General features: G+C 52.1%; 1 protein-coding gene across 3 annotated transcripts; it reads left to right on the top strand.

Annotated features, from left to right (window-relative positions):
• Positions 1–12,796: 12,796 nt before the first annotated feature.
• AEN (apoptosis enhancing nuclease) lies at positions 12,797–21,339 on the top strand. 3 transcript variants are annotated; one of them, XM_043554713.1, is made up of 5 exons: positions 12,810–12,902; positions 13,957–14,146; positions 17,457–18,072; positions 18,518–18,718; positions 19,275–21,339. In XM_043554713.1, exons 3-5 carry the CDS (start codon positions 17,521–17,523, stop codon positions 19,509–19,511), a joined length of 990 nt encoding a protein of 329 aa, XP_043410648.1. In that variant the 5' UTR covers positions 12,810–12,902; positions 13,957–14,146; positions 17,457–17,520; the 3' UTR covers positions 19,512–21,339. The 3 variants fall into 3 exon arrangements, with proteins under 3 accessions (XP_043410647.1, XP_043410648.1, XP_043410649.1); XM_043554712.1 differs by lacking the exon at positions 13,957–14,146 and having other exon boundaries at positions 12,797–12,902; XM_043554714.1 differs by lacking the exon at positions 12,810–12,902 and having other exon boundaries at positions 12,934–14,146.
• Positions 21,340–22,526: the final 1,187 nt, after the last annotated feature.

Below are 22,526 nucleotides of genomic sequence, written 5' to 3'. Positions count from 1 at the left end.
CACTTCATTTTCTCTTCCTTGCCTTTTCCTTCACGCATTGCTAATATAAAAAAAAATTAGTCATTATAACTTCAATCTAAATTGAAGGTCAAAATTACTCTCCGTTGACTGGCTAGTTCGGGGAAGATTTACATTAAAATTCTTTCCCCTCACATGTTACTATAGAAACTTCTTTTTAATACAGACCAGACAGCTGGTCTGCTTTTTGTAGTTTTCTTCCCAAAGAAGTACCTCCTTTGTGAATTCTCTGGGGCAGCTATCATTGATCACATCAATAATGTCCCATAGCCCCATAGCAACAGTGTTTTGTTTTGTTTTGTTTTGTTTTAATTATTATTCCTTTTCTGCTCATTTTCTTTATGGACAAAGGGTCTGCTTTCCTTTCAAGAAGAGAACTGAGATCTTATTGGCCAGGAAAGGAGAAGCATTATTTCATTGGTTAGTTTGCATCGCTTTGTCAACCAATCGGAGGATGCCATTTATCCTTTTCTGACTAGCTGAGTGAACAGGGTACCTAGAATATTTGAATCTGCCTTAGTTTCTTCCAGTAGCAAAGGATGGAATTCAGAGTTCTAGGACCCAAGAACTTTGGCTAATCCAGATTGCATTTCACTTGCAAGAGCGAATTTTGCTACCTAGTTATTTGTAGCTTACTTGAACACAAAGTACGTTGTTCTATGCACTTTTCTTTTTATTTAAAAATGTACCTTGATCATCTTTCCACATCAGTGCATGTGACTGGTATCAGCATACCAAGGGTCCAGGGAATTTTTGTGATTTCTCCTAGAAGTTCAGAATTGGTTCCCACCTTTAGGGATTTAGGGAAACTGTCAGGGGCGAGGATGGGAAGCTAGAGGAGGGAAGAGCTGTGTTACCTACATGATCAACATACGTCCTAGCTTTTTGGATTCATTCTGTCCAACTTTGGTGTCCCTGGTAGTTTTGTTTGATTTTCTACTTTAATTTTTCAGAGCTGCTCCTTTGTCTTGCATTTTCAGTGACAAGTAAAAACTCTGGATGGATGGAGATGATGGCCCTCCAATTCAGTGTAAGAGCAGACACATCACTTCCCAGGAAGGCCTGTGGCAGGTAGGTGATGGTGATCCCTGGAAATGGAGATCATTCCAGCCCCTTGGGGCACTGGAGTTGGGCAGGTCTGTGTTTTTCTTTCTCCCTGCACCAAATAGTCCTATTTAAGTATTCTGCCATTAGCCTACACTTCTGCAAAAGAAAGGGGCATTAAAATTCCACCCTTTCCAAGACAGAAACTCTGATGGCAGTTTGGAAGAAGGTTTAATGTGAGTACCGATCCCCCTGGTCAGTCTTTTCTCGGTTCTTGGCTGGAGGGAATGTTTGGAATGGACAAATGCTTGACCGTGATAGTGCTCTCAAGGGCCACCTCCTTTAGTGGCCCCATCTATGCTAGAGTTTCAGTAGCATCATGAGCCCCAGCACTAGACTATAAGCCCTTCACTATTAGGGCTATGTCTTGTATACCTTTGTTTCCCTGGAACTTTGTCATGCTTAAAATAGGGTCTCAACAATGTTTGAACTGAATCCTACAGGCTAGTATCAAGACAAGTCCCTTAACTTCCTCTTTATGACAAGGGCAGTTCTAGCCCTGGACCCTCCCCCAACTGTCCTTTCCAAAAGCTTATATTCCCTAGCTCTCTTCACAAAAGATACATGAAGGCTCAGCTCATCGTTACCATGGTTACATGGAGTGGCCACACGGAGGATCCCTATCACCCATTGCTGTCAGGAGGAAAGAGAGAGGAGGGGTTTGGGGATCATTGTCACGGAGGAAACCATGGAAACAAGCGTTGCCAAGGCAATGACTCTAAATTCAGAGGAAAGAAACTAGAAGTGGGGAGAGGGAGATGGGGGGCTCAAGGGCAGGTCATGGTTTCAAGGTGCATTTCTCTTAGGCTGTAACAGCGTCCTTTGCTATTTGCATCTTTTATTAAATAAAGTATTTTTCATTTTATTTTTTTAAAGTAACCTCTATGCCCAGTGTGAGGCCTGAACTCATGACCCCGAGATCAAGAGTTGCATGCTTCACGATTTAGCCAGCCAGCCACCCCTCTATTTACATCTTCACCCAACCCAGAAAGAGCCCAGAGTTAAAGAATTTAGGAAAACTGGGCTTCAAGTCCATTTTCATTGGTTCTGCAAGGAAAAGGCCAATGAAAATGAGTCTATTCACACTCATGATCAACTCTGTCTCTGAATTTTGCCTCTTTGCTAGCCAGTTGCATGAGCCAGACTGTGTGGTAGGCACTGGAATATAATAATGAGCAAAAGCCCCTGTTCTCATGTTGAGCTGATCACAGGACAGCCACTTGGTGGCTTTAGGTCAGGGTTGCTCACAGGGCTAGACTGGACAGTCCTGAATGTCAATGTCCAGGGATCTGCTAGGATTCTCTCCAAGCTCTCTCTGTAACATCTTTTAGCTTATCTATTACCACCAGAAGTTTGCCTGGGAACTCCCTGAGAAAGGCCTGTTTTTCCTAGGAGTACCCCTTCAGTTAACATCTTGCATGTTACTTAGCCTTGTTCTCTAATATTAGCACTCAGATCTTTGTCTCTGAAACTATACTAAGGATGATGTACCAAACCTCTCAACAGTGCCAAGGAGACATGAGGCCATTATTAAGAGATTAATGACAACAAATCCCTTTCTCTTCCTTGACGGGTTAGATGCTGGGGGTGGGGTTCCTCAGCCCCTTGTAGCTTAGAGTCCCAGAGCAAGCACCCCACTGGGGAGTGGAGAAAAGGGGGTCTCAACAGCCTCCTGGGGAGGGCTATCTCTCCCTTGCACCCTCCACAGAAGAGCTTGGGGTTTTCTCAGGCTCACCTGTCTAGGGCTAACAGTTGGAAGGCCTTGGGCCTCGGAGCTGGGCACTGCCAGTCTTCTCCATGTCCCCCCTCTGTGTCTCCAAGCAGGTCCTGCCCCGTTCCGGATGGAGAGAATGGAGAGAACAAACTGAAGGTTGGAGAGCTGGGCTGCAGAGGAAGACGTCTCAATTAGAAAGAGAAAGAATTGAAAGCAGCATGGATAGGGAAGGGTAATTATCCCCCAGCTGCTGCAGAAATAAAATCAGGGCGGTGCTCTCTGAGGCACCAGGATATTGTGGGTTTTGCCAATTAAAAAGCAGATACACCCTGCCAGTGCAATTAGAGTCTGGGCTAGGCATGGGGGGGGGGGGGGCGGGGGCGGGTGCGCTGGGCTAGGCATTGATGGGGTGGCTAGCCTTCCCTCCATCAGTGCCCCAAAGTGGGCTGGGGCACTTCCCTGGGAAACCCAGCACTGGACCTAGGAGGAAGGGGACCCTGGGCTGAGAAGCCATCCTCCCCCTGCCCACAACTGTTTCCCCTTTTCCTCTCTTGTCTATCCTGCTTGCCCAAAGCCTCAGCCCCACTTCATTCTGAGCTGTGGCTCAGTAAGCCCTGGGAGGGTTTTCACCATGGGCCTTGACTGTAGACCTGCAGGGCTTGGGGAGAGGAGGAACCTGATAGAGAGGGGTCACCATTACCTGGAGTCCTTCCTTTTTCCTCATCTCCAATCACCATGATAACACAACGTTTTGTGATTAACGAAGAAAGGTAGAGAAATGAGCTGCCCGCCTGCCTCCCTTTACTAAATAAGATCTCTTTATTATTAAAGCAGGGATTTCAGTTCATTCTAGAAAAAAAAAAAACACTCTGGAGGCAAGAAAGAGAATACAGGACGTTCCTGTCCCTCCTCACTCTGAGCAGAGGCTCCAGAGGCTTCGGAGGTGGGGGAGGAGTGGTGGGAGGGGGCGCGCTTGGCAGTGGGAGCCTGGCGGAGAGCGGTCCCCCCACCCCCCTGCAGGAGAGCGGTCCCCCCACCCCCCTGCAGGAGCGCCGGAAGTCACCTGCGGAACAGGCCTGGGTGAGGGCTTGGAGCGGCTCGCCCCATCTGGAAGACTAGTGATTTTGTTGTTGTTTCGCTGCACCCAACAACAAGTCCCAGTCTGCCTCATGGTGCTGGCCACCGCAGCGGGGGGGTGGGGGGGTGGGGGGGGGCAGGGCCGCGCCCCCATTTCTGGCTCTCCTTCCAATGTTCTTTTTATGCTTTCTCTATGTCCTGGAAAACACCTTCGGGAACCGCCCCGAGCACTCCCAGGGCAGCACACCCTCAGGCCGACTCTTCCAGAAACAAGGACAGATGTTAGTGTGAGCTGAGAAGCATGGGGTGGGGTGTGGGGATGGGGGTGTCTGTCCTCGGGAGCGCTGGGCTGTTTCCCCACCCCTAAAGGGCAAGGAGAGAGCATCCCCCTCTGTTATCAGGGGTTCACCCCACGACCGTTTATCGCTGGGCACCCACGGCCAGGTCGTGTTTGTCAGGAGAGGGCCGCCGTGTGCGCGGGCACAGAGGGGCAGGTGCCCAGGACGGAGGCGCCTACCACGCTGAGTGCGCTGGCTTAGCAATACGAAGAGGACGCCGCCCCCTGGCTCATCTCGAGCCTGTCTGCTGCCTCCCCCAGGCCTGAAAGAATGGACTCCTGTGTTTGCAACTATTGGCCCCCAGAATCTGCCTCGGTGCTGCTGGGTCCAGAGGTGTCACCAGGGGAAAACTTGGGGGGGGGGGGGCGGGTAGCTGTGCTTGGGGAGCAGCAAAACATTTCCCAGCCCCTCTTCATGCCTCCGCGTGTGGGGCAACCTCCTCCAAGGTGGTTGTCAAGTCCCTGTGATGAGACCCTCAGGGGAGACACCGTTTTCAAGCGACAATCCGAAATGCCTTCTCTGGTCCTTTCCAGGGATAGTCCCACCCTTCTTCTTCACCCACACAGCAGGCACGAGGCACCCTGGGGTCCTCCTGCCGAAGAAGGGAAGGATTAGCTCCCCAGCAGCTCGGGGAGGCAGAAAAGGCCGGAAAAATCTTAACAGGAAAGAGAGCACCTTACCCACTTAAGCTGGGTTGGGAGTTGCCGTCCTTTAGGAAACGCTAAAAAGGCAGCCCTTCGTGGAGCTCACCCTGCTTCCGCCACCTGTGTGACCTCTGGCAAAGAACTTAACCTCTCAGGAGAAATCAGTGTTTCACTCCCAGCAGAGGCTGCTGCCTTCACTGCTTCAGCTGCTCCTTCAGCCCCTCCAAACCAGCTCACTTCTCCCCCATCTCCTGCCTCTTAAATTTCTCTCTAATTCCTAACCCAGCCCGAAGCCAGTGGGCCACCGACCCTATTAGAAATCTCATTCACACTTGAGAAGGGCTGCAAATTGGTGTCACTCCGCAGGTGTCTGCCCTTCGTTGGGGGCTGAGCTGGGGAACTAGAGAGGAAGGAAGTCACATCTCTCCCTGACAGTCCTCAGCCTCCAGGCCTGCAGTAGACACGGGAGGGGAAGGGATCCTGCGTCAGTGAAACAAAACATGGGGGGCGGGGAGGGAAGTGGGGCGCACTCCGGAGCTGAGAGATGGATGGAAGAGCCCAGAATGAAAAACAGAGGCAACTAGGCATTCACTCCCAAGACGTGGGGGCGGGAAGGGAATTGGGGCTTTGACGTGTGGCACCCTGTTCTAATCCTGGCTCTGCCACTTACTGGCTGTGTGACTTTGAGCCAGTCACTTAACATCTCTGAGCCTCAGCTTCCTTACTTGTAAAATGGAACTTATCACAGCTACCATGCCAGGTTGTTCATTTAAATTAAGTGAGAGAAGTGTCATAGTACATAATGGCATATGTCAATACTCAGCAGTAGTCTCTTTGCCTCCTCTTTCATGGTTTGCCTCTTCCCTGACCTGGGGTACCGACCGACCGTCCCCCTTCCCCGAAGTAGGAACAAATGAGAACAGCCATCTCTGGAATACAGCCGCCCCCATCAGGTAGAAGTTTTATCCCATTCGGATGTTTATCTCTTCCCTCCCCAGATCACTACCTTGTCCATTTCAGGAGGCTCAATATATAATGAAAGAATGAATATAAGCCATAGATCCCCCCTTCCTCCCTGCCACCACCCTGTTTTAAAAATGTAGAAACCAGGGCTCCTGGGTGGCTCAGTCGGTTAAGCGGCCGACTTCGGCTCAGGTCATGATCTCGCGGTCCATGAATTCAAGCCCCACGTCGGGCTCTGTGCCGACCGCTCAGAGCCTGGAGCCTGTTTCAGATTCTGTGTCTCCCTCTCTCTCTGACCTCCCCCGTTCATGCTCTGTCTCTCTCTGTCTCAAAAATAAATAAACGTTAAAAAATTTAAAAATGAAAATGTAGAAACCAAGGCTTAGAGAGGGTGTGTGACTTATCTCCGGGTCATTCAGAAAAACAGATAGCTTACTACTTCTTAATGTAGCTTTATAGGTGTTTCAGAACACAAAAGGGTTGGTGATTCAAGGGTCAGGGTGTCTGGTCCCTTCTCCCTAACTGCATGTACCCTGTTTGTGCAACCAGCAGCCAGCTTTCCAGCACGCACATCAGGTTCCCTGGATGAGCAGGGACACAGCGCCCTCTGCTGGGTGCTCTAGGTAGCTGCGCTTTAGCGGTGATCCTCTGGAATCCCCTGAGGAGCTTGAAAAATCTGCGTGTTCAGGGGTGTCTGGGTGGCTCAGCCATTTGGGTGACCGACTCTTGATTTTGGCTCAGGTCATGATCTCGCGGTCCTGGGGTCAGGCCCTGCATCGGAGTCCCCCGTCGCGGGAGCCTGCTTTGGCTTCTCTCTCCTCTCTCTCTGCCCAAACACCCCTGCTCGTGTCTGTGCGCTCTCTCTCAAAATAAGGAAATGAACATTAAAAAATATCTGCATGTTCAGGCCTCTCTCTGGACTACTTAAATCAGCATCTTGCAGTGTGACCAAGCATCAGTGGTTCTTAAAGCTCTGCAGGTGATTCCAATATTTAGCTGAGCCTGAGGGCCACAGATGTAAGGGTTTTAATTTCACATGTGAAGGAAATTACTAGTCTAGACTAGAACCAATAATGGTGGAGAATACAATTCCCCTGGACCATATCCCCCTCCATTTTGTATAGAAAAAAAAAAATCAGTCATGTGAGACTTGACCTGCGTTTAAGAATCCTGGAAGTTCTTGGGGGCACCTGGGCGGCTCAGTCGGTTGAGCGTCTCTTCAGCTCAGGTCATGATCTCACGGTCTGTGAGTTCCAGCCCCGCGTCGGGCTCTGTGCTGACCGCTCAGAGCCTGGGGCCTGCTTGGGATTCTGTGTCTCCCTCTCTCTCTGCCCCTTCCCTGCTCATGCTCTGTCTCTGTCTCTCTCTCTCTCTCTCTCTCTCTCTGTCAAACATAAATAAACATTAAAAAAAAAAAACTTTTAAAAAGAATCCTGGAAGTTCTCAGAAGGTGAGGGAAGGTATAAGGGTACCCTAAGTGTCATGGTGACAGGCTATGTCCAGGTAGGTCCAAAGTCACTATTGGATCAAGAGTGCTATACAGAGGGAATCTGCTTGAACAAAATGAGTACACTATTTGCATCTGGTTCCCAGGGTTTTGTCAGCTTCATACCCTCCAAATAAGGACTCTTAAACTTGAACATGAACCCAAAAGCTGTTAATCAGCTCATTAAAGCAGATTTCTGGGCTCCAATTCTATGGAATTCTGCCTCAGTAGGTCCAACCAATTTCCAGGTGATGCCTGGGCTGCTGGTCTAGGACCACACTTAGAGAACCACTGCTCTAAAAAAATGACCAGATTGGTACCCCCTTTCAAGTCTGCACCTGGTCCAGCAGCATGAGAATCTCATAGCATCCCACATAGTCCTCAGAACAGGTACACAAAGCAGGCAGAACAGTGCTTTGACTGTGGCAATGATTTGTCAGTGCAACGCGGATCAAGTCCTATGTCTCAAATGCTACAGGATTCATAAGGTGGAAGGAAGAGGAAAGGGTGGGGTCCATAGTGATAGGGTGTGGGTTATGGGCTTTTTCCTACCAAGCCCAGCTCAGAGGGGTGCTGCTATATAGAAGCCCCAGTCTCCATGGAAGGAGGAGATATTTTCACTCCAGGATTGAGAGGGTGAGGTCCCTAAAGGTGGGGTTGTGGATTCTGCCATCCCAGTCAAGAAGCCAGTATTGGCCCATCTGTATTATATACCTGGGGACCTTCAACTTTTTTCCTTGATATTATTTTTTGTTGTTGTTTTGCTTTGTTTGTTTTTGGCTTGAACTCACCACGCTGAGATCAAGAGTCGCGTGCTCTAATGACCGAGCCAGTCAGGCGCCCCCTGCTTGATAATATTTTTTTATTAAAAAAATTTTTTTTCAACGTTTTTATTTATTTTTGGGACAGAGAGAGACAGAGCATGAACGGGGGAGGGGCAGAGAGAGAGGGAGACACAGAATCAGAAACAGGCTCCAGGCTCCAAGCCATCAGCCCAGAGCCTGACGCGGGGCTCGAACTCACGGACCGCAAGATCGTGACCTGGATAAAGTCGGACGCTTAACCGACTGCGCCACCCAGGCGCCCCGATAATATTTTTAATCATAAGTGTAAGTAGTTATAAAGGATGTGTCGTAAATATTGACATCTTAAAAAAACAATGTGGGGGCGCCTGGGTGGCTCAGTCGGTTGAGCGTCCGGCTTCAGTTCAGGTCATGATCTCGCAGTCTGTGAGTTCGAGCCCCGCATCAGGCTCTGTGCTGACAGCTCGGAGCCTGGAGCCTGCTTCCGATTCTGGGTCTCCCTCTCTCTCTGCCCCTCCCCCACTCATGCTCTGTCTCTCTCTGTCTCAGAAATAAATAAATATTAAAAAAAAAATGTGTCCTTACATGAATGCAGTGAAGTCTAAATATCATTGCACTCTGATTCCACTATCTATTATCTATTTTGAAAGGAAATGAAGGGGTGCTGGGTGGCTTAATTGGTTAAGCGTCAGACTCTTGATTTTGGCTCAGGTCATGATCTCACGGTTTCAGTTTTGTGAATTCGAGCCTCGCATGGGGATGCTTGAGATTGTCCCTCTTTCTCTGCCCCTCTTCTGCTCTACTTTCTGTGCCTGTCTCAAAAAAAAAAAAGACTCATGGATTCCCCCTTTGTTCACCTGTGATGAGGTGACAGACATTCCAAATTCCCATTCGCGGACTCATCAGCGGTTAGCTGAACTGCTGGGCACTGACCAACTGCAACAAAATGCTTATTAACTGAACGTTGGCTAAGCTTCTCTTCTTCCTCTAGGTCCCTCAACCATGGCCCACGGCCAGCCAGAGCCAGTTTACTACCCCACCTACCATCTGGATGTCAGATTAGATTACTCCTGTTCAGCCCTCCTCCCCATCCCCATTCTCTCTAGCCTTGTTTATTCTTCCCTATAAAAGAAAACCTTTTTTTTTTGCCCAACCTAGCGGATCTTGCGGTCAGAGCACTCCCCTATGGCTATAGCTCTCTGCGCACCTCTCCCTGCCCCCAATAATCCTTCCAAATAATGTCTCTCCTTAATAAATTGCACATTATGTGCAACATTGTTTTTCCTTCTTGAGCTTCTATTTCCGTGCAGCTGGTACAGAGTTAATCGCAGCATAATATATTTTCAGGCTTGGCAATATTTTCTGGATCAGCCAATCATACATTTTTCAAAAAATTATGTATATAAATTTGATCTTGTTCACTCTAAAAAAGTGTTCTGTGACCTATAAAGTTCTGGGTGTTAATTTTTTCCTTCTAAATTGAGGTATTGTTGCAAGGATTTGCAGTCTATGTGATCAAATAACAAATATATAGCATCCCATTATACATGAGAGATCATCTTTTTTTTTTTTTTTAGAGAGAGAGAGAGAGAGCAAGCCAGGGAGAGGGGCAAAGGGAGAGAGAATCTTAAGCAGGCTGCTTGCTCAACACAGAGCCAGACACGGGGCTTGATCCCCTGACCCTGGGATCATGACCTGAGCTGAAGTCAAGAGTTGCACACTCAACCGACTGAGCCACTCAGGCGTCCCAGAGAGATCCTCTTTACACATAAAAAAGTATATTTTTATTAGAAGTGCTGTTGAAAATCTGTCTCTTAAGGAGGTAGATTGAGCCAGTTATTTTTCCAGTAAGTTTATAGGTCCAGGGATGAATATTAGTTTTTCCAAGAACGAGACAGAGTTTGGACCTTTTGTAAGCACTGATGAACACTGTTCACATAAGAGGTAGAGAGAAGTACAAGGAGGTTTGTTCTGTTAGTGTCTCTCGGTTCTTTTAATTCCTGACAATTACCTAGCTTCAAAACAAAATATTTTAAATGACCTATTAGCTGACAACATAATTAATTAAATCCTCCTTAGATCACAGTGGAAGCAAATCAGAAACCACCTGACTTGCAGAAGGGTTTCTTGCCCCTTCCTCGGTAATAACCCATCTGTGGTAGAACTGACTTACTGTTTATCCCTCCTGGAGACCGCTTTTATTTCCCAGGGTAATGCAACAGAGCAAGATTCAGAATGAGTGTGTGCGGGGAAACTTTCCTTTGTAAAGCTGGAGACAGCTGGTTACACAAGGGGAGAACCAACCACAAGTCTGAACCACAAGGACTGTAGGCATGTGCTCAGGTCCAGCCCCATGGGAGTTGAATATCCTGATACTGAGTCCCTGAAAACCCTCCTTGCCTCCAGAGTTAGCTCTCACAAAGTCTCCTTGTCTGGAGACCTTACATCCCCCTCTGCACCCCCTTCCCTTCCACTCTCTGTCCTATCACTGTTGCCTAAGAAGCTCTGGAATCTGTCCCAAGCTCTTTATCCTCTCTCCCACTCTGGCCCCCAGGATCTTATCTTACCTGAATGTCCACAATCACCCCCAACTCCTCTTTCTCCAGACCTAATCCATTCCTCTCCACACTGCAGCCAGAGAGAGAGCTTCCCCAAATGCAAATGAACCAGCTCTGGATTAAACTCCCAGCTCCCCGAAGCCCTCAGGAGACTGAGTAGAAGGACTTACCTCCCTAGTGGTCTCGTCTTGTGTCCTGCTTCCCTCAAATCTACTCTGGTCAGAAGTAGCGGATTCCTGAGCACATGTACCTCTGGCCTTCTGGGTATTTTGCAACGTCACTACTGCTTACAAGACGGAGCTAGGCGGAGTCAGGACTGTTTTGGTAAGGGTCTTTGTTTGGACCCTAGCTGTTTCCTCTTAATTTCTTCAAAGTGTCAATTTCCTTGGGGCGCCAGGGTGACTCAGTCGGTTAAGCCTCTGACATCGACTCAGGTCATGATCTCATGACTCAGGTCATGATCTCACAGTAGGTGGGTTTGAGCCCCTGCATTGGGCTCTGTGCTGACAGATCGAAGCGTGGAGCCTGCTTTAGATTCGGTGTCTCCCTCGCTCTCTGCCCCTCCCCCGCTGGCACTCTTGTCTCTCTCAAAAATAAATAACCATTAAAATAATTTAAGTGTCCCTTTCCTTAACTGTAAAACAGAAATAATAATAGCACATATTTCATGGGGTTCTTCTACATATTATATATGTATTGCCTGGCATACAGTAGTGCTTGCATAATAAATGTGAACTGTTTATTATTATTCTTGCTATTTTTTGTATATATCCTTTTTATTTTTTTAATCTTTTATTTAAATTCCAGTTAGTTAATATACAGCATAATATTAGTTTCAGGTGTACAATTGAGTGATTCAGCATTTACAAACAATATCCACTGCTCAACACAAGTGCCCTCCTTAATCCCCATCACCTTTTTTTTTTAGCTTGTTTTACTTTTTATTTTTTTAAATTTACGTCCAAATTCGTTAGCATATAGTGCAACAATGATTCCAGGAGTAGATTCCTTAGTGCCCCTTAACCATTTAGCCCATCCCCCCCTCCCACAACCCCTCCAGTAACCCTCAGTTTGTTCTCCATATTTATGAGTCTCTTCTGTTTTGTTCCCCTCCCTGTTTTTATATTATTTTTGTTTCCCTTCCCTTATGTTCATCTGTTTTGTCTCAAAGTCCTCATATGAGTGAAGTCATATGATTTTTGCCTTCCTCTGACTGACTAATTTCACTTAGCATAATACCCTCCAGTTCCATCCACGTGGTTGCAAATGGCAAGATTTCATTCTTTTTGATTGCCGAGTAATACTGCATCGTATATATATACCACATCTTCTTTATCCATTCGTCCATCGATGGACATTTGGGCTCTTTCCATACTTTGGCTATTGTTGATAATGCTCCTATGAACAAGGGGGTGCATGTGTCCCTTCGAAACAGCACACCTGTATCCCTTGGATAAATGCCAAGTAGTGCAATTGCTGGGTCGTAGGGTTATTGTTCTTGCTATTATTCTGGTCGCACTGAATTCTCTGTTAACCGTTCTGTTTTCCAGCCAGACCTCGAGCAACTGGAGTTTTAGGGATTGTGCTTATTCTGTGTATCCCATTGCTGAGGCCATAGCAGGAACTTCGTACTTATGAATAAAGTATTGCAAAGAGATAAATGAAAGACTAGCGCCCCGAAGGAGCAAACCTGACTTTAAAAATCTCTCTTTAGTACCCCTCACGTATATTATTTCACTGAATCCCTACGACCCCCAAGGGGTAGGGGCTATTATTCCCATTCTGCAAATGTGGGTGTGTCTTCTGTAAGTCATTCGGCCTTTGGGGGTACAGAGCTCGTAGGAGGCCACATCCCGACCCAGGGAGCGGGGTGGATCGGGGCTGGGGGGACCCAGATCCGAGGAATGCGACCCCGGAAAGAAGAGGTCATGGTCTCCTCCGGTTCGTTTAAAATTTGTCGCCAGTCTGGCCGGCTCCGGACCCAAACCACACCCCTTTAGGAATCCCCGCCCCCTCTGCCGCTCTGCGCCTATCCGCCGCGAGCCAGGCTCCCGGCCAATCAGAAGAAGGGTTAGGCGGGCGCGGCCGTTCGGCGAGCCAATGGGTGGGGAGCCGGAGCGGGGCTTGCCCGGGCATGTGGGAGCTGCAGGCTGTCTGAGCACCACGTGCGGGCGGGAGGACAGACGCCGCACTTCAGGTGATCTCGGGACCCTGTTGGGGACGGCGGGCTGGGGCGGGCTGGCGCGGCGTGTTCCCGGCCGCAGGGCCCCGCGCGCGGTGTTCGCCCCCGGCCTGCGGCAAGGGGCGCCCGGTCGACCAGCCCTCGCGGCCCGGCGGACGTGGAGGCCTGGCCCCGGGCGCAGCCTGTGTCCGGTCCCCGCCCTGCTCCGGGGTCCGGGGCCTGTGGGGGGCGGCGCTGGGCGCTGGGACTGCGCCTGGCAGGCTCGGCCCGGCCGCCGCGGCCAGCGAGTGACCGCCTTCCGAGTCCTTCCCTGGCAGAAGTCGGGCCTCCCCCGCGGGGGGAATCCTCAGGGATCGCGGGCGGCCGGGGCCGACCGTACGGGGCCCTCGGGCTCTCATTTCCCTGCCGAGAACTTGGGAGTCCACGGGGATCTCAGCGAGCCACACTTGCTCAAATTCGGGCGATTATTCGTAGCAGGGCTTGGGGGTGAGGTCGCGCGCTCGGTGAAATACAGATTCTCAGGCGCCCTTCCCCAAAATGGCAGTTAGAATAGTGGGGGGGTGGGGGGCAGGTAGGCCTGGGAATAGGCGTTTTAAACAGACGTTCTAACTGCTTTTGGGGAAGCCCCAAGCCTGGTTCAACCCTCGGTTTTAATAAACTCTCCTTTTGTGGCGAGGGGATGGTGACTCGGTCCAGGTCGTCTAGCTTTTAATGCCCGAGCGCTAAGTGGGCCTGCACCCGCCCTGTCTTCCTGATCTGCCAGCAGGTTGGTAGCCCCTCGGCGATTGGGACTTCGTGGTTCCTTTGAGGCCTTGGCTCTGAGGCCTCTGCTGCTGGGGTGCTGGGGTCCTTCCCTTAGGCCACAAGGCTCCCTAACCCCTGCAACAAGAAGGCCCTGTGGCTGCCGAGCCCCGAAGAGCTGGTTCCAGACTGGAGGGGGATTGGACCTTGTCTTTACTGAAACAATTGTGTTATTTGAGCAAAACTTGTCTCCAGCCTGGCTGAGCTCCCGTCGGGGGCCCAGGATAGGGGAGGCAAGTCCTAGATAATTAATCGTTGTCTCCGACAGGTCAGCAAGGTCCCGGCATATGGAAGAGGGCTGCCTCCACCTCTCGAAGCACGAGGCCACTTTTTCTCAGGCAACTTAAATTTCTGGTTTCTTTGAAACCATCTTGCCAGAAGGGTCAGGGAAGCCACTCCTGACCTGCAGGGCCCTGAGCCCTTTCAGAAGGGAAAGGGCCCTCCTCCCCCCGACAGAGGTCAGTTTCTAGCAGCATCAGAGTTTGTCCTCCTAGGTCCCGTTCTCCCCATTGCCGGGCTGAGGCAAATTGAGGTTCTGTGTTTGTCGGCTCTCCTATGTGACTTGTCGAGATGAAGAAGCAGATTATGGCTAAGTGCACGTCTAAAAGGGAGAAGGCTTCTTGGGGAGTAGATGAGCAAGCCAGAGGGACGATGAGTCAGGATGGGGCACCGTGCCTCGCCCTGGCCCGGCGTCGCGGAGTAGCACTCCTCCCCACGCCTCTTAAATCTCTGCTCCTGTTCAGACTCTTCTCCAGAGCTCCTCCTATAAGGCAGTCGTGCTCCTGTTCCCGCGTCAATCCCTGGACGGAGCCCATGCTTTCAGCACCTTCCAGACACAGTGCTCTCTCGCCCTCCACCGTCTCCTCACCCCCTACCTCCTTTTCACTCGCTGCACCGCCTTCTTGCCCTCTCAGACCTCCTGGACTTCGTGTCTGCATTTTCTCCGGATGCCCTCCCCTTTCTGTACTCCTGGCAGACTTTCCTGAAACTCTTCAAAATGTGCTTCCACTGCCAGGCTGCACTAACCCAGCGCTTCTGTCTGTCCGGTACTTGGCCCGGTGAGTCACCTTGGCCAGGCCAGCCTGTCCTTAGTTCACCTCTCCCACCCCTGAGCCCACCCTGGTGGGTGTCTGGCTGCCTGTCTCCTTGCCACGCCGGGAGCTCCCTGAGTTCCCAGTCACCTCCAGCCCCGGCATCCCCGCGGTCTGGCAGATAGCAGGCCCGGCTCCAGCTCCCTTCACGCACTTCTGAAGAGGACCCGCTATATGCTGGGGCCTGGGCTGGCTGATGGGGAAGGGGCGGAGACACACAAGGCTCTGTGCCTGCCTTTCAAGCACTTTGAGCTGGACCGTATGTAACTACTGCCTGAAAGTGTAGCGGACCCGTCTCTGATTGTGCTGTTAGGAGTAGAGGAATGACTTTCTTTGCTCCCCAGCTAGACTATAAATGTCTGGGCTTAGGGCTACTGTGCAGTATTTCAGTGACTTCCCTGGGTGCTCTGGGACTCCCTCAGTCGATCAGCAGAGATCAGCCTGGGGACACCAGCTTAGGGTAGGGCCACCGAAGTGTACGATAGCCTTCTCAGAGTGGGGACAGAAGGTTGAGTAGTAGAAAGGGGGGAGGGACAGTTCCCCCGGCTGTGATTTGCCCACCAGCATCATCGTCTGCTCACGGGCCCCTCTTCCTTCCCCAACCCTGGGCTCCTTTCCTTTCAGGCCTTTGCACCAAACATGGCCACTAATTTGTCTCCCTGTCACCTCGAGGGTTACTGTTTTTCCTTCACTTAGATTTAATCTCTTCTGGCAAGTCTTCCAGAATCATCCTCAGCACGTTCTGCTTCCCTGGCACTTCTGACCCAGCCCTGCACACACCCTGTGCTTTGTCCCTGTCTCTGCAGTGAGATGAAACTTCTTGGAGCCCGGTTGGGACCCCAAGGAGCCTCAGGCGGCCCAGTGGAATGAAGGGCTGCTCCAGCAGGACTTCCTGAAAGATGTAGACAGGACAGGGGACATATGTGAGGGGGACTGGAGGCAAGAGGAAGGCCTGTGGCTGGGGATGGGCAGTGAGTCCAGGCTGAGGCAGCTTTGACCTTGGAAGAGTTCGTTACCAACCAGGAGAAGAGTCTTAACCTCTCTGGGGGAGAGGTACCTCAGTAGCTCAGTTGGTTAAGCATCTGACGCTCGATTTGGCTCAGGTCATGATCTCCCGTTTCTTGAGTTCAGGTGTCGGGCTCTGTGCTGACAGTGCGGGGCCTGCTTGGGATTCTCTCTCCCTGTCTCTCTGCCCCTCTCCCTCTCGTGTGCGTGCACGCTCTCTAAATAAATAAATAAACATACAAGAAAAACCTCTCTGGGGGAAAGGAAGCAGGTAGTTATTAAGCCCCTACTGTATACAGTGTATGCAGATCACAGCACACGTGTGTCGTGTCTTCAACAGGAAAGGTGGTAGGGCCCTTTCGCATGCAAGCCGCCTGAAGCTCAGCAGAGCTCCGTCCAGAGCTGAGTTAAATCCTGCTCTGCCTGCTTGAAAGTCCTGGTTTTCTGGTCTGTTAACAATGTACCGGCTGATTTAGCGGGTGAGGTGAAGCTCTCCGAGCTAGGTCCCCCCTAGGTCCTCCGCTCTTGGGCGGCTGCTGGCCTTGTTGCATGGGATTTGCAGCCCCCTGTGAACTGCAGGCCTTTCTGGTGTTCAGTGATGGAGAGCTTGGGGCCCCGGAGACCTGCAGACACTGCTGCTCAGGGCCTTTTCTGTTTCCGCTTTGTAAGCTGAGCAGGTTTACCATCACGCTGCTGCCCACAGCCTATGGTGACCTCACAACGTGCCCAGCTGTTGAAAAATGTTTGCGCGTGCTCTTGTGATTTGTGAAGTAGAAAGTCATTTAATAAATTACCATATTTTGGGGGCACTTGGGTGGCTCAGTCGGTTAAGCATCCAACTTTTGATTTTGGTTCAGGTCATGATCTCACAGTTTGTGGGTTCGAGCCCTGTGTTGAACGGCTTTGTACTGACAGCACAGAACCTGCTTGGGATTATCTGTCTCCCTTTTTCTCTGTCCCTCTCCTGCTCATGCTCTCTTTCTCTCAAAATAAATAAATAAACAGTAAAAAAAACCAAAACAAACAACTGGGATTATACACACACACACACACTACTATTTTTGGAACCCTTATTTTTCTCAAAAGTATACCTTTCTTAACAAATTTTAAGTTTGTTTTTAAGACAGAGCATGAATGGTGGAGGAGGGGTAAAGAGAGAGAGGGAGAGACAGAATCGGGGGCAGCCTCCAGGCTCTGAGCTGTCGGTGCAGAGCCTAATGCAAGGCTTGGCTCGCAAACCTTGAGATCATGACCTGAGCTGAAGTCAGATGCTGAACCAACTGAGCCACCAGGGCACTCCTAGCTTTCTACAAATTTTTGATGACAATGCTTACTGGAGGTAAGCTATGGCTTGGAAGTTGAGACCTTGGACTCTGGGTCCATATCAGTTCTTGTCTCTTATTAATTGAGCAGGTTACTTAGTCTCTCTGCTTCAGTTCTCTTGCCTGTGATTACAAGGATAATAATACTTGTTCGGGTTGGGAATATTTAGTGATTCCCTGTAAAGTACTCAGAACCGTGATTTGCATGTGGGGTTGACCTGAGTGCATTGCTTATTTGTAAAGGTCTTCGACTCGGCCTGGGAGCCTGAGACAGCACAGGGCTGTAGGGCAGCCCGGCAGAGGGGCACAGTTCTCACCCAGCCCCTCTGCCCCTTGTGTTCTTTCTGCAGAGCGCTGCCCCGCTGCCACGTTGCCTCCCGGGCCTCGCTGGACCCCGGCGGTGAGCTTATTGGGATGGTACCCCGGGAAGGCCCTGAGTCTGCCCAGCGCCTGTGCCCTTCCCTGGCTGGCCTGAATGCCAAGGATGTGCTTCGGAGAAAGCACAAGACGAGGAGCCGACAGCACCAGCGATTCATGGCCCGGAAGGCCTTGCTGCAGGTGCAGGGGCTGCTGAGCACGCCCGCAGGGCCGGGATCCTCCCCACTGCCCGCACGGCCGGAGGCACGGCCGGAGGCACTGCCGGGCTCCGAAGCCACCAGCAGCAGGATGCAGCGTCCAAGGAATGAATCTGGAGGGGCCTCGTGCAGCCGAAAGCCCACGCCCAGGGAATCCACAGCGCCCTGGCCCAGCAAGTGCGTGGCTATCGACTGCGAGATGGTGGGCACGGGGCCCCGAGGGCGGGTGAGTGAGCTGGCCCGCTGCTCTGTGGTGAGTTACCACGGCGACGTCCTCTACGATAAGTACATCCGGCCGGAGATGCCCATCGTGGACTACCGTACTCGCTGGAGTGGCATCACTCGACAGCACATGCGCACAGCCATCCCCTTCCAGGTGGCCCAGAAAGAGGTGAGGGCAGAGGTGGGGGCTTGTGTGATGGCTGATGGCCAGCAAAGGGCAGCCCTGGGTTTGAGCCACCACTTAGCCGGTGGAAACAAAAGACTTCGGGGAAGTTACTTAACTTGCCTACACTGTGGCTTCCTTCTGCAAAGAATCCTGTGCCAGCAGGAAGGGGTTGCTCGTACTGAGGAGCTAGAAGACGTACCCCACGCGTGCCTTCCCTTCATGCTCCAAACCACCCGTGGGGAGAGCACCTGTACCGGGGACAGAGCTGAAGTAGGCCCTGGGTCGTAGTGACTGGGAGGGCCTGGGTTCAAACTGGAGGCAGCTTGGCTGACTGGAGCTCGTGGCTCCCCCGCCCCCCATGCTGCCACCCCTCGGTGGGATCCGGGCACCAGCGGTGAGGCTGGCAGCGTGACCGTGGGGACTTCCCACCTCCCTTCTCCGCTCCCAGATCCTCAAGCTCCTGAAGGGCAAGGTGGTGGTGGGGCACGCGCTACACAACGACTTCCAGGCCCTCAAGTACGTCCACCCTCGGAGCCAGACCCGGGACACCACCTACGTGCCCAACCTGCTCCAGCGGCCTGGCCTCCATACGCGCACCCGGGTCTCTCTGAAGGACTTGGCCCTGCAGCTGCTGCACAAGAAGATCCAGGTACGTGGCACGGGAGCAGGTGGCCGGTGGCCGCAGTGATTGGGGGCCCCAGCCAGGGCTGTGCCTCCAGGCTCCGGTCCCGCTTCCTCCCCCGTCCAGGGCACACGGGTAAAGCGCAGGCTGTCGCGTCTGCAGGCAGCCCCGGGGTGCTCTCTCCCCCGTCCTTCCCCGGTGTCCATGCTCTTGCAGGCTGCTGTCTTCCAGATCCGCCCCCTGCCCACCTCCACTCTGTCCCCATGCATGTTGCATGTAGAGCTCCCATCGCGCAGCTGGAGAGCTGGATGGAGCCTTCCTCGGGGGCAGCCAGTGACCCTCGCTCCCACTGCCCTCTGCGTTTCCCCACCTGCCCTCCAGGCCTTTGAAGTCGGAGGTCTTTAGCGGGTGTAGATCTGAGGACGTGGGCTCAGTGGAGCAGGGTGGCATGGGGCCCGTGCGATGGCTGAGCTTTTCTGTCTGAGCGGCACCCTCGCCCTCCGCCCAGTCCCGAGCTACACGCAGCCGCTCGGAGAGTAGGCGTTCGGGGCCCGCAGGCAGTGACGGGGACTGTTGTCCGCAGGCTGGCCGGCACGGCCACTCATCAGTGGAAGACGCCGTGACGGCCATGGAGCTCTACCGGCTGGTCGAGGTGCAGTGGGAGCAGCAGGAGGCCAGCAGCCTCCCCGCCTGCCGGGAGGACCGGGAGCCCGACAGCGGCACAGACACGGAGCAGTACATGGAGGACCGGTACTGGCCGGAGGACCTGGCCCAGGGCCCCAGCGGAGGAGCGGGGGACGCACAGGACAGAGGCGAGTGAGGCCAGGGAGGCTCCCGGGCAGCCTCCGAGGGCGGCGAGTGGTGCGTGGGGGCCAGGCAAGCCCCGGGCACCGCGTCCTGGGCAGGACAGGGTGCCGCTAGCCCGCTGCCGGCACCCGGGGGTTGGGACCACCGGTCCTCCTGACTCCCTCTGCCCACGGCGTGGCCCTCCCCTCCCCAGGGCTACCGCGGGCACTTTGTCCCCACCCCTGTGGTCACTAATGGTGCTTCATCATAGACACCGTGAAAACGTCAGGTGGGCAAGCTGTGAGGACCCACCCAGGGGAGGGAGTATGCCACAGACAGTCCTGGCTGTCACTGGCCTTCCCCACCCCCAGGCTGCGCTGTCTATAGGGATGATGTCTCCTCCTTGGGGTGTTAGTTCAGCTCAGTGACTTGGTAAAGCCCTCTTGTTGTCCTCTGCCCCGTCCTCCACAGGCACGTCAGGTTCAGAAGGAGTATGCCCTGAATCTGTAGAGTGAAGGCCACTCTACGGGGCCCTCCTTCGCTTTCTCTCAGAACTGGAACTCTGGCTGTAGCCGTAGTGGGAACCCAGCGCGAGGCTACGATGGCATGGCAGGGCTCTCAGGCTCATGGGGTGTTGGCACCAGAAGTCACCAGGCACTGGTGGGAGGACGAAAGCCGATAGGCTTTGGGTGGGGAGTGTGGCATACTAATTTTGACCCAAATCAGGCATTTCTCCTGCCCATCCAGCACGAGGCTCCCTTAAGCACAAGCCTGAGGAACAAGACAGCAGCTTGAATCCCGGGACCCCTGTGCAGAACCGCACCCAAGGGACCTTATTTATCGAGAGCAAGGCCAGCGGTGTGCAGGGGAGCAGAGTGGGTGTCCCCCGGGGATAGGGCCGGGCAGTGGCAGCCATGCAGTGCACCCGCACCCGGGCTGGGGTCCCCTCAGGCACTTTGATCCACAGTCCTTGTGGTTATTGGGTTTTCTCCAAATTTCTAGAACTGCTCTCTGTCAGGATTTCATCTCCCACCCTTCTTTCCTTGTTTCCTAAAGGGCAGTTTGGGGGTATTGAGGTTCAACCAAGAGCTCGGGTCCACACAGACCGTTGAGCCCCATCTTGGCTTGCCACTTAATAGCTTTGAGACCTCAAGTCTGTGACCTCACTCTTGAGCCCGTTTCCTTGTCTGTAAAGTGGGGATAATGATATAACCTACCTCACAGGACTGTCACGGGGGGACGCTAAGTGCTTAGCACAGTGCCTGGCACTTCGCAAGCCGAGGTCGGTGGGAGCAGCTATTTTTTCTTCAAGGGTCACTGTCAGCCTCTTCTGGGTCACACCTGAACACGCCCCTTGGCTTGAGTGGCTTCGGCCCAGACGGGGACTGTCCTTCCTTGCTTAGCTGTTCCAGCAGGTGGGGCACCGGGCCAGCCGTGGACACAACCTAGAGGTGCCGGGTTCTCCCTGCGGCCGTGTGACCTGTGTCTACTCCGCGTCCCTCTGTGTGCAGGAAGCTGACGATGGTTTCTGTGTCCGTCTGGGCCAAGCAGCAGGGCCAGGAGCTGAGAGACGCTGCTGAAACCACACTACTTTGAACTTGTCTGTCACCAGCTCCCTCGCCGTCTGCAGAGTGGGGAGCTGGCTGAGGCGCTGACCTCTGCTGGCCTGGCTCCAGGGCTTTGTTCTGGAGTCCTTAATAGTCTGTAGCTGGCGCCAGACTCCCAGCTGGGGCGTAGCTTCGATTCTTGGGGCTGTGGGTTGAAGAAAGATGGAGCTGTTACCAGCAGGGAAATGTACTGGCTTTAAAATCAGCTTTGTTGTAAAACCAATTGTTCTGGAATAAAACTCAACGAGAAACATGGATGAAGTGGCCCTTTCTGAATTCTCCGAATGGGGTGGGAGGGTGGCTTGGCGGAGAGACCGGGAGGTGTGGGAACACTGAGTCTTGCTGGGTGCTTTGGCATTTGAGGTGGGGGCTTTCCAGATGATGCTTTGGGATGTGGCAAGAACATTCTAAAGCTACAGAATTTATGTCTTTCAAATACTTTGTTGAGCTTATTTATTTTGAGAGAGAGAGAGAGAGCATGAGCCGGGGAGGGACAGAGAGGGAGAGAGGGAGAATTCAAGCAGCCAAGCAGGTTCCGCGCTGTCAGTGCAGATCCCGACGTGGGGCTTGATCTCATGAACTGTGAGGTGATGATCTGAGCCGAAACCAGGAGTCGGACGCTTCACCGACTGAGCCCCCAGGCGCCCCTATTTTTTAAAATTTTATCACTGCCCTATTGTAGAGCATAAAGTTTATTTAATTTGCCTCTGCTGAAGCTGTGTACTCACTTTTTTAAGACAATTTTTGGTTTTGACTGTGGTTAAATACACATAACATAAAATTTACCGTCTTCACCATTTCTAGGTGCACAGCTCAGTGGTGTTACGTACACTTACATCGTTGTACAATCTCCAGAGCTTTTTCGTCTTGCAAAACTGAAACTGCTCATTTCACACTTAACTCCCCACTCCCTCCTCCCCCCTCCGCCCCTGGCGATTGCCATTCTGCCTTCTGTTTCTATGAATTTTTTTTTTTTACTAAAAAAAAATTTATTTTAATGTTTATTTTTGAGAGAGAGAGAGAGAGAGAGAGAGAGAACTGTCAGCACAGAGCCCGACGCGGGGCTCGAACCCACGAGCCACAAGATCATGACCTGAGCCGAAGTCGACACTCAACCGACTGGGCGACCCAGGCATCCCCGTTGCTATGATGTTTACTAGATGCCTCATCGAAGTAGAATCGTCCAGTATTTGTCTTTGTGATTAGCTTATTTCACTTAGTGTAAGGTCCTCCAAGTTCATTCATGTTTAGTATGCAGGAGGATCTCCTTCCTTTCTTTAAGGCTGAATAATCATTTGGGTGCGTGTACCACATTTTGGTTATCCAGTCACCCCTCAGTGAATACTTGGCTTTCTTCCCGTGCTTAGTTGTGAGTGACATTGCTGTGAACACAGGTGTGCAATGTCTCTTTGGAATCTGCTTTCAGTGCTTCGGGGTGTATA

Source organism: Prionailurus bengalensis, chromosome B3 (assembly GCF_016509475.1).
Source record: "Prionailurus bengalensis isolate Pbe53 chromosome B3, Fcat_Pben_1.1_paternal_pri, whole genome shotgun sequence".
In the NCBI taxonomy this organism is placed as follows: Eukaryota; Metazoa; Chordata; class Mammalia; order Carnivora; family Felidae; genus Prionailurus; species Prionailurus bengalensis.
This window is presented reverse-complemented; position numbering and strand designations above follow the sequence as displayed.

Coding starts and splice junctions, on each gene's coding strand:
- AEN (XM_043554712.1), top strand. CDS start 17,521: ATGGTACCCCGGGAAGGCCCTGAGTCTGCCCAGCGCCTGTGCCCTTCC. Junction 18,073..18,517: donor TCCAGGTGGCCCAGAAAGAG/GTGAGGGCAGAG, acceptor CTCCGCTCCCAG/ATCCTCAAGCTCCTGAAGGG. Junction 18,719..19,274: donor TGCTGCACAAGAAGATCCAG/GTACGTGGCACG, acceptor TGTTGTCCGCAG/GCTGGCCGGCACGGCCACTC.